Source organism: Ovis aries, chromosome 7 (assembly GCF_016772045.2).
Source record: "Ovis aries strain OAR_USU_Benz2616 breed Rambouillet chromosome 7, ARS-UI_Ramb_v3.0, whole genome shotgun sequence".
Lineage (NCBI taxonomy): Eukaryota > Metazoa > Chordata > Mammalia > Artiodactyla > Bovidae > Ovis > Ovis aries.
In genome coordinates this window covers 43167887-43183761 of record NC_056060.1, presented here as the reverse complement: position 1 = coordinate 43183761, position 15875 = coordinate 43167887, and the positions used below count along the sequence as shown (strand labels likewise).

General features: G+C 43.3%; 1 protein-coding gene across 1 annotated transcript in view; it reads left to right on the top strand.

Moving 5' to 3' along the window:
- The first annotated feature begins 588 nt into the window (after nt 1–588).
- NID2 (nidogen 2) overlaps nt 589–15875 on the top strand; it is an 83011-nt gene continuing 67724 nt past the window's right edge. The window contains exons 1-3 of the mRNA XM_004010528.5: nt 589–877; nt 1506–1814; nt 10796–11028. Of these exons, the coding sequence (XP_004010577.3) occupies nt 650–877; nt 1506–1814; nt 10796–11028 (770 nt within the window). The 5' untranslated portion in view covers nt 589–649. The remainder of the gene's footprint in view (nt 878–1505; nt 1815–10795; nt 11029–15875) is intronic.

Below are 15875 nucleotides of genomic sequence, written 5' to 3'. Positions count from 1 at the left end.
GCGTCTCTGGGTGAAGTGAAGCGGCCGCGCGGGAAGTTGTGGCTGCGACAATGCCTTTTGCTTCTCGGCTCGACGGGCGCCTGGGACCCCAGGGCAGGGCTCAAACCGTAACCCCCACCACCCTCGCCCTGCCAGGCTGGCGGGGCACGTTGCGCCAGCCGGCAGCTGCACACGCCGCCTCGAGGTCCCCCTTGGCGCCGAGGTCATCTCCTGCAGCGCCGCCGCCTTCGAACCGTGTGGGCCATTTGGTCCACAGGGCGGAACTCGCCAGGATCTCCGGGTAGCCCCGTCAGGAGGGCGGAGATGACCTCCCCGCCCCGCGAGCTCTCGGGGAGCGGAGGCGGAGGAGAAGTAATTCCGATCACCCCTGGCGGGGGCTTTCACCTCTCCAGCCCCCGCCGCTCCGGTGACCGCTGCCTTAGAGAACTTAACGAGAACCAGATGTGGTGGCCGCTGTCGAACTTTCTCAGAGCCGGCGATTGGGTCCGGGCCCAAGGCCGCGGCCAATCAGCGCTTTGGGAGGGCCCAGAGTCCCGCCCCGCCCCGGCACCCGCGGGGATCCAGGTCCGAGGCCCGCTCAGCGCCGCTAGTGGGCTGGCGGGCCGGGCTGGACGTGGTCTGTCGCGCGGCAGCCCAGGGCCGAGCAAGCATGCGGGCGGACCGGGCGGCCGGGCGGCCGGCGCTGCCGCCGCCGCCGTTGCTGCTAATGTTGCTGCTGCTGCTGTCGCGGGCCGCGGCGCTGCACCCAAGCGAGCTCTTCCCCTACGGGCAGTCGCGAGGGGACCAGCTCCTGCAGGAAGGCGACGACGAAAGCTCAGCCGCCGTGAAGCTGACGCTTTCCTTGCGCTTCTACGACGCCCAATTCAGCGACCTCTACGTAAGTTTAGCTTCTTCATGGTGCGGGACTCTGCAGATTTCTAGCAGCTTCTGAGCAGGGGTCATTGGTAGTGTGGATCTCACCGGGCCCCTGCCTTCCGAGGGGAGGAAATAGTCCGCATCGTCTGCTGTCCCCGAGCGCCCTTGGGGTGGGACCTGGCTTTTTGCCTTTGCCAAACGCACTGCTTTCCCCTGCTACAAGGGGACGGTAAGAATTGTTATCAGCCGCATAAGCGTCCCAGGCAGAAAAGAAGGTGGGATTCCTAAGGCGGCCAGTGGGGTCTAAAGTTAAGTTCAGCGAGAGGGCCGTGCAGATTTGCAGAACTGGGTGCTCCTTCCTCGAACCCAGAGCTTCTTCCCCAGGGTTGTGCGGGAAATGAAAAGATATGTGAAGGAATTTAGGGCTCCTGGACCAATTGCACTGTACGTGTGGGATAGGGTGGTGGGGCGGGGGGACGATGCCGGCTGAAGTTGCACTGGTGGCTCCGAACCAGGAGTCAGACTTCCAGAGGATGGGGAAGTGGGGAGTTTCATGCTTCGAGGGCTTCCTTCCCTCCTTGCGATGCCAGGGTAGGCTCTTGCGTCCTTGGGCTTCCTACGGTCACCTTTTTGTCCCCCTCATTCCCCAGGTGGGCACCAACGGCATCATCTCCACCCAGGACTTCCCCAGGGAGACCCAGTATGTGGACGACGATTTCCCCACAGACTTCCCGGCCATCGCCCCCTTCCTGGCCGACATCGACACCAGTGGCGGCAGGGGCCGGGTCCTGTACCGCCAGGACACCTCTCCGGCGGTGTTGGGCCTGGCCGCCAACTATGTGCGCACAGGCTTCCCGCTCTCCGGCGCACACTTCACTCCCACCCACGCCTTTCTGGCCACCTGGGAGCAGGTGGGCGCCTACGAAGAAGCCAAGCGTGGGGCCCCGCCCTCGGGAGAGGTAAGCGACCAGGGATGCTTGGCCTTTGCGCTTACTGAAAGATGGGCTTGAATTCTGGGCTGGAACCCAGGCTTGAAGTTTCTCCTGAGTCTGCTCCCCTGATGAACCTCAGGTACAGTTTGTTGGCACCGGGGCTGAAGTGGCTTGGTTTTCTCCAGGCTTTCTCTGAGGGTCTGAGAGGTGGTCACTCTTGTAAGGAGAACTGCTTAGGAGATGTGAGTGCCCCAGTGCAGATGCAGGAGGGAGTTTATGGTTTGATTGTTTATTTTTAGAATCACCTCATATATATAAGAATTGTTTCTAATTATATGTTCACTGAAGGAAAAACATCAGAAGATGGCAGGCAGTTTTGAAAAGAACAGCCACTCATTTTCCTGCCACTTAAGATAACCACTATTAAACAGTTTTGTGTGCACCTGCCAGAGCTTTTTCCTATCCATATCTGTATGTGTCTCTGTCTATTAATGATGGATTCACACTCCACATACTGTTTTGTAACTTTTTTTAGTAAGTTGTGAATATATTTCACTGTCAATAAATATATTTCTACAACATCATCGTTAATGTTTGTATATTCCATCCAGTGGATTTCTCACTGTGCCCAGTGGTCAGCAATGTCATTTCCAATTTTTCATCATTATAAATTTGTGAAGCACTTTTTCTTTTTTAGGCTAAATCTTTATGCCATGTCACCACTTGACTTTCCAGGAAGTGGAATTGGTAGGCCAGAGTGATATATTTTATATGAAGTTTTTGATAATTTTTGCCAAACTGTCACTCAGGTACCAGGTCACATGCTCCCTTACTTTACAGGAGACTGCCCTTGATCCATTGTATAGTCTCTACCTGAGATATTGAGCACCTTCTTTGTGCAGGGTATTGGGCTAGGTGCAGGGTTGGAGAAAGATAAAGAAGGTAAGTATGTTGCATGCATTCATTCACTGAGGTACTCCAAATGGATTATCAGATGGGTCAGGGTGGTTTGGCAAAAGGGTGCTTGCCTCATTCCTGGGGAAGGTATGGGCTTCCTCCATGGAATTCAACCTAAATCTAAAATGTCGTACTCCAAGGGCTGAAACTCTTTCAGCTTATCTCAATTTTAACTCATCAATGTGATTTTTAGCTATATAGAAGCGGTACATATCCTCCTTTAGGTTCAGAGAGGTTAAGTAGCTTGCACACTCTCCCTGGATGATTCAAGATGGTGGCCATTCTTACTGTGTTCCCTGAGTGAGAGGAGTATCTTCTAAAGACTCTACTAAGCAAAGGGGATCTAGAGATTTAAAAAATCATTTGAATTGATTTTAGCCAATTGTTTTGAAACATCTAGTTTTGTTTATTGAATAACTTTTTAATGCATAGATTTGACATTTCAGTTATTCAATTCAACAGAGTATATTTAATTCAAACACATATATTGAGCACCTTCTTTATGCAGGGCATTGGGCTAGGTGGAGGGTTGGATAAAGATAAATAAGGTAAGTATGTTGATTCATTCATTTATTTTTGTCGATAAGTTTAAAAAACATATTTAAAGTTTAACATATCTCTAATACAAAGTTTAGAAAATAAATCCAGCTTATAATTATACTAATCAGAGGTCACCACTGCTATTTTATTATCTTCCAATCTTCTTTTCTAAACATATATATGTGATATATTAATATATGTATGTATAAGTAATTTATATTTAAACATAGTTGAGATCTATTTATCCAGCAAATTTTTTGCACACTTACTGTAAGTCAGGATGCGTAGGCACTGTGAAAGGACACATTCTTTACTTTCAAGAATCTCAGAGTTTAATATTGATTATGATTCAATAGAAGTGAAGTGACATCTTAAGGAGACTAACTCCACCCCTCACTGGTTAGGGAACCTAATCTGGGAAAGCTTCAGTGAGCAATTGTCTTTGAATCTGAGTTGAGCAGAGTTGAACATTCCCTATAGAAGGGGTAGCATATGATGTATCACCTACATACTATATTGTTAATGTGTTTTGGGGCATTACACGTGGTCCTGTTACTGAACAGGAAGGGTGGTGGGGATGAGGCTGGGAAGGCCATGGGGTAGGGGCAGATCATGCTCTGCTAAGAGTTTGGACTTGGTTCTTTGGCACTGGGCAGATCTTGAAGGATTTTGAATAGAAGTTTTTGTTTTTCAAAGAGTGCTCTTTCTGACTATTGAGAAGATAAGGGTTCAAAGGAAAGGCTGACTACTTAGACAATGATTATATGTGTTGTTTATTCAGGATATCTTGTTAATTCTTATAACAACACTTTATCTTGCTGTCTTCTCACAACACTGCTGCAAGACAAGTACAGAAAGACTCACTGTTTGCCATTACCTAGTAAGTTAAGGTGAGTGTGCAGAATTCTGTACGTAGTAAGGCAAAGGCAGGTTTAGAATACAGACTTTTTTTTCTTTTTTGTGGTGTGTGGGATCCTCCATTGTGGCATGTGAACTCTCAGTTTCAGTATCTAGTTCCAGTTTCAGCTCTAGTTCCCTGACCAGAAGTGAACTCAGGTTCCCTGCTTTGGGAGCGTAAAGTGCCAGTCCCTGGACCACCAGGGAAGTCCCTATAGTATAGACTTGTTGATTCTTAGGTTTTTGTTGTTGTTGCTTCTACCCAGAGTTTTCATGCAGGGCCCATTCTGTTGGCACAAGTGATGTAGGCAGACACAATAGTTATGCCTTTTCCAAACACTTCCAGTAAATGAGGCTTGTTTTATTGTTTTGATGTGATCTTAGTACCAGAAGAGTCCTTGGACTCATATCTCATTCAAAGGAAGAATTGACTTGGAATGAATTTTGCCAAGGATACTATTGATGCCTTATTACTTCCAAATTAGTATTCCAGTGGTCTGAAGTGAATCCAGCTGCATCTGTCTTACTTTTTCAACAGAGAAAAAAAGGTAATGTTGAGCTGAGTGAGATGAATTGGAGAGATGAGCAGTTGCACAGAACCTATGCGGTGATGAAGTCACTCTTAGAGCTTCGGGAGTCCAATTTTATCAGAACTTATTTGAAACTGGAAATTATAATGCAGACAAATATTTTTCTGTTTCATCTGTAGCATGGAAATAATGCTTCTGATGTGAAGATAATGACAAAAAACGTTTTGAAAGTAGTTTATGAAAGGTTATCCAGTGACTTTGGAAGCAATGATCCTGCCTCAGTCATAGTTTACTAACCTGTAAAATGAGGTAGCAATGCCTAACTTACAGGACTGTTGTGAGAATTCACTAAGGTGACATTTTAAAGCAGCCATCATAGTCCCTTAGACTTAGCAGGTGCATTTGCTCAGCAGATCTGTGTTCCCCTACATGGGGTTGATATAGGACCAGATTCTGGTTCTTTGATTTCCCTATCTTGAAAGGATACTGTGATGTGAGTCTTTTACTTAAGGACTCTTTAAATACAAGGTTTTCTGCATTGCAACTTCTGTCTGGACCTCTTTATGGTGGGGGCGGAGCGTGGGAAGATTTGTAGAATCCATCTCTTACTTTTCTAATTAAAATTAATCTTCAGGAATGTTGCCAAATGCTGAGCTGGCTTCAGAATGTTTCATTTAGAAAGGAGATAAAGATTCTGTTTGGAGAGAGGATGTTTTTTTAATTACCCACATTGAAGGTTCCTTCTGAATACTTTAAAGAGCCCTGTGACATGAGTTGTTGTTTTAATAGTTCTTTGGAAATAGATTCTGCCAAATAGTAATCTACTTTGCTTGAAGGACTGTGTGAATTCTACATGACCTTCTTAAACCTTGGCATATAACATGTTGCAGAGTTATCAGAGACTTGAAGATGTCAGAGGAAAGGCATTTTTACCTTTTAAAACTGTTTCAGATGTTGTCCTTTCTCACCTTGGACATTCTTGATGGATGTGACAGGATATGGTACCTGATGCTGTAGGAATGTCAAGGTGTTACTGTATCTAAAAAGCTATGACCAAATAGTGTTTGTCAGCGCAGTCTGAGGTGCCTTGAATTGTCATAAGTACATCACAGAGCAAAGTCCCAGTTTAGTTCAGTTGCTCAGTAGTGTCTGACTCTTGAGACCCCATGGACTGCAGCACGCTAGGCTACCCTATCCATCACCAACTCCCAGAGCTTGCTCAAACTCCTGTCCATCGAATCAGTGATGCCATCCAACCATCTCATCCTCTGTCATCTCCTCCTCCTCCTGCCTTCAGTCTTCCCCAGCATCAGGGTCTTTTCCAGTGAGTCAGTTTGACCTTCAAAGAACTTACTGACAGGAGACATAAAGAGGACTAATGTTTACCTTAGCTGTGTCTTTTTCTCGAGGGTGGTGCGGGTGAGGGTGTTGTTATTTGAGGGATGAAGGGGGATAGAAAACTGGGCTTCACAGATCTGTGTGGTACAGGGTATGTTTTGTCAACTTTTATCTAAGTTGGGCTGAAATGACGGATATCGAGAATGGAGCAACAGGACAGATTGTGCTGACCAAGGATGTTTCCTGGGAGAAGGCCAAGAGAGCTAAGGCTGGAGATATGGATGAAGGCAGATGTGGGCAGTAAAATAAGATGAGCAGAAGGCTTCCTAGTGGAGGCCTCACCTCGGGAGTGATATATGCCAACGTGTTTCAAAGAATGATGGTCATTGATCCAGTGGGGCGGGGGTAGGATCCAGTGAGAAAATGAGAAGTAAAAGCAGGACATGGTTGTAGCTTTTTTGAATTTTGAAGCTGAGGTCCCAAAGAAGGGAGGTGTACAGTCTGAGAGAGTTTAGCTTGTGTCTGAGATCTGGCTATGCGGACATAGAGAACAGAGACATATATGAAAATTGGTTAAAGAAATGCTGCAGTTTTGCTAAAGACCAAGTGTTAGGAAGGTTATAATATTAGGGATGTGATAGTACTGGACATTAATTTTGGTATTTTTGGCAGGATCTGTAGGATTAGGGCAGAAAAAATGAATGAGGGAAAATCATACAAGTGACAGTGATGTATAGGTAATGGTAGATAGAGAAATATGCTAAGGAATGAAGGTTAGCATTCACACCAAACAATGGAGACGAGAAGCTAATAATGCTAGGAGTATAGAGAGCAGCTGCTGCTGCTGCTAAGTCGCTTCAGTCATGTCCGACTCTGTGCGACCCCATAGACGGCAGCCCAGCAGGCTTTGCCGCCCCTGGGATTCTCCAGGCAAGAACACTGGAGTGGGTTGCCATTTCCTTCTCCAATGCATGAAAGTGAAAAGTGAAAGGGAAGTTGTTCAGTTGTGTCCAACTCTTCACGACCCCATGGACTGCAGCCCACCAGGCTCCTCCGTCCATGGGATTTCCAGGCGAGAGTACTGGACTGGGTTGCCATTGCCTTCTCCAGTATAGAAAGCATGAGGCCCTAAAGAAGACAGGAAGGGGAACTTTGTGACCCTACTTCTTAATTTTCATTATAATTTTTGTAAGCCACTTTAGGCAAACCCTTCGGGACATGGATGGTATTGTCGTGATATTTGGCCAGATGGCTGAAATTAAGTAAATTGAATAAACTGGGAACTCATTGAGGAGCATGCTTTGTATCCATCAGCCTGGCTTTGCCAAGCATCAAGTCAGCACTGATTGGTGATGCCCTGCACCTGGAAGGGAGAGCCCGAAGCTGTCTGATTTCTGCTGAGGGCTCTGGCTTTTCTCTTTCTGATAGCAGGAAGGTGGATCCTGGAGCTCTGCAGCACAGGCCCTACTCCTCTCCTCCCTGGGATCCTGAGGAAGTTGGAAACTGGTGACCCTTTTGTGAGGTTTGGCAGCCCATCTGAGGCTTTCCCTTCAGGGACAGAGCATGTAGGGTTCTTGGGAAGTCTTTTCTCCAGGAATGTGTAGACCTTTCCGGTTAGGAAGCCAGTCAAGGAGTGTTCTAGGGAGAGGAGCCCTGCAGGACATCATGAAGCAGGCTCTTTAGCGATTAGGTGTAGAATGTTGTGGAACTGAGGGAGAACTTTAAACGTGATCATTTGGTGTGTGGGTGGTTTTTAAACAGCCAGACTTTTTTGGCTGGTACTCTGGGATCCTAAATTCTATTTAAACTTCTTCTATTTGCCTATTTCACTGAAGACAAGTAGATTAAATAAATGCTTGCCACCTGTAATAAGTGCATGTCTCAAGGATGGCATATAAAGACATTGAATAACTTTTCATTGAAATAAATTTGCTCACTGGCTGAAAGAATGAATAAAATTTGTTGACTAGCTAAATACCCAGACCCCACAGTAAAAAGCCAGACTCTTCCCTTCCCAGCTCTGTTTACTTTTCCCTTCCCTTTCCTATCCCATTCAATTCCTTCACAATCTATAGGACCTCCTTATCTCACAGAGCTTCTCTAGATGTAGAACCAGGATTCCTCCTATCTGACATTTATTGTGGGCAATCAATGCCAGAAGCTTTGAAAGCTTTGCTTCTTAAAACAGAGTCTCTTTCCTTGAGTACCTTTCTTTCTCTAGCTGAACTTTATTTATTCTGAGTAAAGTAAAACTCTGAAGTTACTGAATCGCCATTAATCGATCATGTATGCATTCTGTATGGACATGATACAGAATGGCTTTTGTTTACATTTGGCAGAAGTTATGGCTTCCGAGCTTTGAGAAATTCTAGAAAACATCCCTTGCCTTTTGTTTGTGGAAAAGTCAAGCTTTCCGGCTGAAACAATCAACAACGAAAACAATAACAAATATATGAGGCACCCCCCTCCCCTTGTCTTTAAGTTTCTGAACTTAAAGGAAAGCAAAAAGCCAAGCCACGCTAGGTGACCTTTTCTATGTTGGCGATCTGGAAGAAAAGTTGGATAATATTTTGAGTTTTTTCTGGAAAACATTTTAACACCTAAACTTTATCTTGTAAGCGAACCATCCAAACTATACTTTGAAATTAAACATCAAAAAACAATAATTAACATTAGAAAAGAGCTTGGCCACCATTTGGGGAAGGACGCAGGACAGGCCCATACCTATTTTCTGCTGTTTTATTTAGTAAAATGCGATATGTTTCTTTCTGCCTAACTTTGTGTGTCTAGCAAAATGGGGAGACAGTGCTCCTTACCAGTAAAGAATGTTTCTAGGAGTCACATTACTTAGGAAGTAGTGGTATTTATAAATACCTCTCCTGCTCCCTGCTAAGTTGCAAAAAGAATGGGATTTAGTGAGAGGGGTGTCCTCAGAGGCCTTCATATAACATTTTTTACAAGATACTCAAATACCATTAACTGATCATTTGTGTGTTGTGAGGGAGATAGCTGGATGTAGATAAAGGCAAAAAAAAAAAAGGTGTCCTGTTGAAAATACTAGAGTAAATTGAACTTTAAGGAGTGATTCTATAAGGACCTGGGTGTTGCGTTTGTGGCTAGTTCAGGCTCCTGGCCTGTCCTTCTGGTCTGCTTTGGCTCCTTCAGTGTTTATTACTATTCACAGTCAGCCTCTGCGACGCCTGCCCATTCCAGCCCTGAGGTCTGGGGCCCACGCCTTCCTCTCTGGCCTCTACTACCTTCTCCAGCAACTCTCTTGGAATCCCAGCCATGGCTGCTCCCTGTCGTAAACTCTGAGACTGTCCTGGTTGGAGGCTTCCATCCTTTGCCCCTTTGCTTCTTGCCACCAAGCATACTGTCCAGTGCTTAGCTGGCACCTGGCTCTCTGAATTAATGTACAAATGAATTAATGAATCAAGTTTACAAACATGTAAACAGCTAACCAGGCTAAACTAGGTGACTGCTAACTAGAAACACTCACTAAGATGTTGTGGAGGGTCAGAGAACAGCAATAAATCTACAGGGAATCTCAAAAACCCCTCAGAGGTCAGTATGAGAAGGTCAGGAGTGTTTCTAGGCACAGGAAAACGTGAGTAAATAAATGTTTAGAAGCATCAAAGTACATGGGACAGATGGGCAATATTAAATAATCTGGTGAAGATACAGTGGATGTGAGCCTGGAAAGAGAGTTTGCAGCTTATAAATCACCTGGCGTGGCAGGCCAAGGAGTGGTTGGCATGACCTGGTGGTGCAGGGCAGGGACCCTGGAGTTGACTGGCCTGCCACTGCATACTAACAGCCTAACCCTAGGCAGAGCTCTTAGCCTTTATGTCTTGTTTTCCTCATCTGAGAAATGAGGATAGGATAACTCTGGTGCTGGTGTCAGAAGGTAGATGGAAGAGAATAGAGAGTGAGGCTGTGAGAACAGTAATGAGGCCTTTTGATCAGCTAGTGCCTCACACCACCCCTCCCCATAAAGGGGATTCAGTAAATGAGTGAATGAATGATCCCGATAAGTGCCCAGAGCAGTAAACTAGGGCAGTGACTACAGGAATGTACACATTAATTTTCCTATTTACTCTCAGCTCTGAAAGAAGTTTGGATGATAAAGGTTTGAAACCTTGAAAAATAGTTTTATTTTTTTAACCTGTGTTTTTAAAAAAGTCCTTTATGTTTGGTTGCGCTGGGTCTTTGTTGATTTGCCCAGGCTTTCTCTAGTTGCAGCGAGTGGGGGCTATGCTCTGTTGCAGTGTGTGGGCCTCTCATGGCAGTGCAGAGCACAGGCCTTAGGTGCACGGGCTTCAGCAGTTGTGGCACGTGGGCTCTAGAGCACAGGCTCAGTAGCTGTGGTGCATGGGCTCAGTTGCTCCATGGCATGTGGGATCTTCCCGGACCAGGGATCAAACCTGTGTCCCCTAAGTTGGCAGGCAGATTCTTAGGCACTATGCCACCAAGGAAGTCCTAACCTCTGTGGTTTTTTTTTTTTGTTTTAACCTATGCATATTTCAACTATTAATCTAAATTGATAAAAGATGATTATAATAATACAGCTTATGTAATTATGCTTATAACTTGGAGAGGAAATTTAAAAGAATATTATGTTAAAACAATTTAGAGAAATCCTGAGAAGGGGGACAACACTTTGCATTTCATAATGCTTTGCTTGCAGTTTTTTTTGTTGTTGTTGTTTGTTTGATTTATTAAGAATATTGTCTATTTTTTTCACAGCTGAATACTTTCCAGGCAGTGTTGGCATCTGATGAATCTGACACCTACGCCCTCTTTCTTTATCCTGCCAATGGCCTTCAGTTCTTTGGAACACGCCCCAAAGAGTCTTACAACGTCCAGCTCCAGCTTCCTGCCCGGGTGGGCTTCTGCCGAGGAGAGGTTGATGACCTGAATAGACAGGGACCATATTTCAGCTTGACTAGCACTGAACAGTCTGTGAAAAATCTCTACCAGTAAGTAGCATAGAGCTTAAGCCCTTTCCTGTTGGAATGTAAGGACTCTTCGGAGCTACCAAACTTCAGTGGCTCTAAGACCATTAAGTATCTTGGTAGTTGCTAATTAAGCAAGGCATCAATGTCAAAACCAGGAACTAGGCTAGACCCTGGGAGGAGCAAGTTGACCAAAATATAAAAGGTTCATTATTTTTCCTGCCATATTGGCTAGGGATACCAGAAACCAAACTATGTGTGTGAATATATGTATGTGTTTGTGTGTGTGTGTGTGTGTGTGTGTTAGCACAGCCACTGAGGCTTGCTATGGAAAACATTGCTCTTGGAACCACATAAAAATATTCAGTAATATAACTGCCCAGGTTGAGGTTTTTCCAGGTTAATCGTTTCACAGCTGGAAATGTTGTGAGTTAGTCTTTTAAACAGATAGGTGTTAAAAGTTAAATTAAGGGTTGTGTAATTTGGAAAAAAAAAGAGAAAAACTAACAAACAGATTGCTAGGGTTTTGGAAGTCTTGGATTTTCTCAATGGCTTCATTATCTGAAATCGTCCTGATGGGTTTTTCATGAAATGCCTGGAACTGGGCACATTCCTTAGTCCCATCACGTGAGCCCACTTTGCTTGTCCATATCATGCTCAGTATCTGGGTTGGCATCAGTTGATATTTACTCATTTCTGGGCTTAAGAAAAAAATCTCTGCTTTTATGCTTCCCTGAATACTGGTCTACAAGCTGGACAGAATGAGATTACTGGGTACTGGAACAGCTTACACTTTTGCATGCCATCCGCTCTACTCAGAGACCAGAGAGCGGCCCTATAGCCAAACAGGGTTACTCAGAGCTGACATTTATTGAGAGCTTACTGTTTGCCAACATTATGTTAAACACTTTCCAGAAGTTCTCTTAATTAAAACTCAACAAGAGTCTCAGGGGGTAAGTTCTGTTCCTTTGTCAATGTGACAAATGAGCTTAGGAAAGTTAAATTGCCTATAATCTTGAAGTTATGAAGTGGCAAAGCCAAAATTCAAGCACGAGTCTGGAGCTCTGAACTACTTTTTTTAATGCTGAATCCTGGCTTGCTTTCCCATTCTCAGGACTCACATTGGGTATCTTATGGGCTCCACTGAGGCTGCCTTTTAGTCTTGACTCTGGAGAAAACTTAGCTCCTTGCTTTTTCTGCCCTAGTTCCGCCACCCTCATCTCTGGAGCCCATGGATTCTCTGCTTTACAGACATCATCCAAGTGCTGGAAAGACAAAGATGTCTAAGGCCTAGGCCCTGTATACTAGCAGCCTGCACTCTCCTAGGCTAGATGGAGGAACAGTTAGTTCCAGAGCATGGGACTAGGTGCTAACACCTCCGCAGGGTATAGGAGGCAGCGGAGGCCATTTACCCATTCACCACTGTCGTATGGACATCTTTCAGTAAGATATCTTCATAGTATTATTTGAAGCCTATAAAACATGGTATCATATATGGCCTGTCTTATTAAAACGATAAACTGATGAACATTTAAACATTTCTGGTTTTTCCTTTTATAATTACTGTGGCAGTAAACAAAATAATACACGTTGTTTGGATGCTCATTTGTCTTAAAGATAAATTCTTAAAAGTAGAATTGCTGAGAAAAGGTATATGCAGTTTAACATTTTAGTGCACGTTAACCAATCACTCACCCTTCAGAAACCCTGCACCAGCTTACAATCCTACAGAGAGCTATGATCAACAATGTTCATTTCCTACAGGCTTCTAATCTTTTTAGTATTTGTGAATCTGATAGGTGTAAATGTTCATATTTTCACTCTAATTTTTATGATTATGGTAAAACTGAGCATCTTTTCAATGGTTAATAGCCATTTCTTTGCTCTTTTCTGCTGAGGTTTTACAGAGATCTTTTACAAATAAGAAAAAGCTAGTAAAAATATTTTCTCTTAAGTGCCATCCATATTTTTATTCAGTTGTTCATCTTTAAAGGTAGTTACAATCTAAAAGGTATAACTTTAGGGTTGTCAAACTTATTGGCCTTTTCCTTTATGATTTCAGGTCTTGGTATTATTCTTAGGAAGGCCTTTTCTACCTCCAAATGTTAGAAAGATTCCCCAACTTAATCTTCTATTTTACTTTTTCTTTCTTCTTTCCTTCCCTTCTTCCTTCCTTCCTTTTCTTTCTTTCCTCCCTCCCTTTCCCTTTCATTCTTTCCTTCCCATTATTACAAGATATTGAATATAGGTCCCTGTGCTATCCAATAGATTCTTACTGGTTATCTATTTTATGTATAGTAGTGTGTATGTGTTACCCCCAAACACCTTATTTATCCCTCTCCCACTTTCCCCTTTGGTAGCTGTAAGTTTGTGTTCTGTGTCTGTGTCTTTCTGTTTTGGAAGTAAGTTCGTTTGTGTCTTCTCTTCTTTTAGATTCCATGTATCAGTAATATCATATGATATTTTTCTTTGTCTGGCTTATTTCATTTAGTGTGATAATCTCTAGGTCCATCCATGTTGCTGCAAATGGTATTCAGTTCAGTTCAGTAGAGTCGCTCAGTCGTGCCCGATTCTTTGCGACCCCATGAACCGCAGCATGCCAGGCCTCCCTGTCTGCCTCCCTGTCCATCACCAACTTCAGAGTTTACCCAAACTCATGTCCATTGAGTCAGTGATGCCATCCAACCATCTCATCCTCTGTCGTCCCTTTCTCCTCCTGCCCCCAACCTCTCCCAGCATCAGAGTCTTTTCCAATGAGTCAGCTCTTCTCGTGAGGTAGCCAAAGTACTGGAGTTTCAGCTTTAGCATCATTCCTTCCAAAGAAATCCCAGGGTTGATCTCCTTCAGAATGGACTGGTTGGATCTCCTTGCAGTCCAAGGGACTCTCAAGAGTCTTTTCCAACACCACAGTTCAAAACCATCAATTCTTTAGCACTCAGTTTTCTTTATAGTCCAACTCTTACATCCATACATGACTACAGGAAAAAACCGTAGCCTTGACTAGACGGACCTTTGTTGGCAAAGTAATGTCTCTGCTTTTTAATATGCTGTCAAGGTTGGTCATAACTTTCCTTCCAAGGAGCAAGCGTCTTTTAATTTCATGGCTGCAATCACCATCTGCAGTGATTTTGGAGCCCCCAAAAATAAAGTCTGACCCTGTTTCCACTGTTTCCCCATCTATTTGCCATGAAGTGATGGGACCAGATGCCATGATCTTAGTTTTCTGAATGTTGAGCTTTAAGCCAACTTTTTCAGTCTCCTCTTTCACTTTCATCATTACTTTATTTTTTTTTTATGGCTGAGCAATATTCCATTGTGTATATATACACCACATCTTTATCCATTCATCTGTTGATGGACATTTAGGTTGCTTCCATGTCTTGGTTATCGTAAATAGTGCTGTTATGAAAATTGGAGTGCATGTATCTTTTCAAAGTATGGTTTTCTCTGCATATATGCTCAGAAGTGGGATTGCTGGGTCATATGACAGGTCTGTGTTTAGTTTTTAAAGGAACCTCCATACAGTTCTCCATAGTGACTGTACTGATTTACATTCCCACCAACAGTGTAGGAGGGTTACTTTTTCTCCACGCCCTCTCCAGCATTCATTATTTTAAATATCAAAAATATGCAGCTTGTAATCTAGATTTACAAGCTGTTGACATTTTGCCATCTTAATAATTTTTTCCTTTATGTTTCTAATTTAAAGTAAGTGACACACATCATGCCACTCACCCCTCAGTGCTTCAGTATGCATTAAAAAAAAAATTATTCTCCTAGTCAATAAAGTTTTCTTCCTCAAACTTGTCTTATAAATATAGAGGTCATAAATTATATAATTCATAGTGTGTTTGTAATAATTCTCCTTCTGCACATTTAAATATGAATGTACACATTTGCATTTTTTGAGATTATTCTTTTCTGTCTCCTAGAAAACAGTAGTTACTAAGCACTTATTATATGCAGGGCCCCATGCTGAACATTTTATGTGATTTTCTAGCTTAATCCTCCTAATACCCCAGGGAGGAAGGCACTGTCCATCTCATTTTGTAGCCTTGTTTTCTTTCTAGGAAATAAATTAAGTTCTTTCTATCGCTAAGCTTTCCAAATGACCTTGGATTTTAGGATAAACTCAAACTGGCTGCTTTCCTATCATGCACAATGACAAAAGCCAGGGTAGTGATTCATATTTAAGTAGAAGGCTATTTTATTTAGCTTTTAACTGCCATAATTTGTGCTTTCCTACTCTTTGAAGCTTTTATAGTTCTGTTTCTAACCTCAAGAAGAAATTTCACAGCTGCAACACCTCCGATGTGATAATAAACTCAACATCCTCAGATCTTCTGAGTCCTCTCTTATCTTCTTTAACATTCCTTGCTTGCTTGCCAGAAAGCACCAGCATTTAATTCTTAGAACTTACCAAGTTTACATAGCATATTGCACAAAGGATCAAAAGTTTTTCTTTCTACACTCGTTTCCCTAAACTAATTACAACTGCAGTGGTGGTAACAACATGTGAAGGGGTGGGGACTGACTGATTGATTCTTGGAACTGTGTTAATAAATATTATTGCTATAGAAATCCACGTGGAGGTGAGGAATACCAGCCCAAATGAGCAAAATTCTCTTGTCCTCATATGAGTCAATGAATTTCCCGTTATATTATTAGTCATTAACTGACTTTTCATGGACTGACTGTGGAGAAAATCCCACAACATGAGAGACTGAGCACCTGGTGTTTGGTCCATATACCAGAGAGGATAGAAATGGGTGTATTTAAGCCAGCCAGACGCTTTCTTTCTTCGGGTTTTTCCTTTTTTTAAAAAATTGTTTGCGGGGTTATTCTCTTTAGAATGTATCATTGACTAAAAT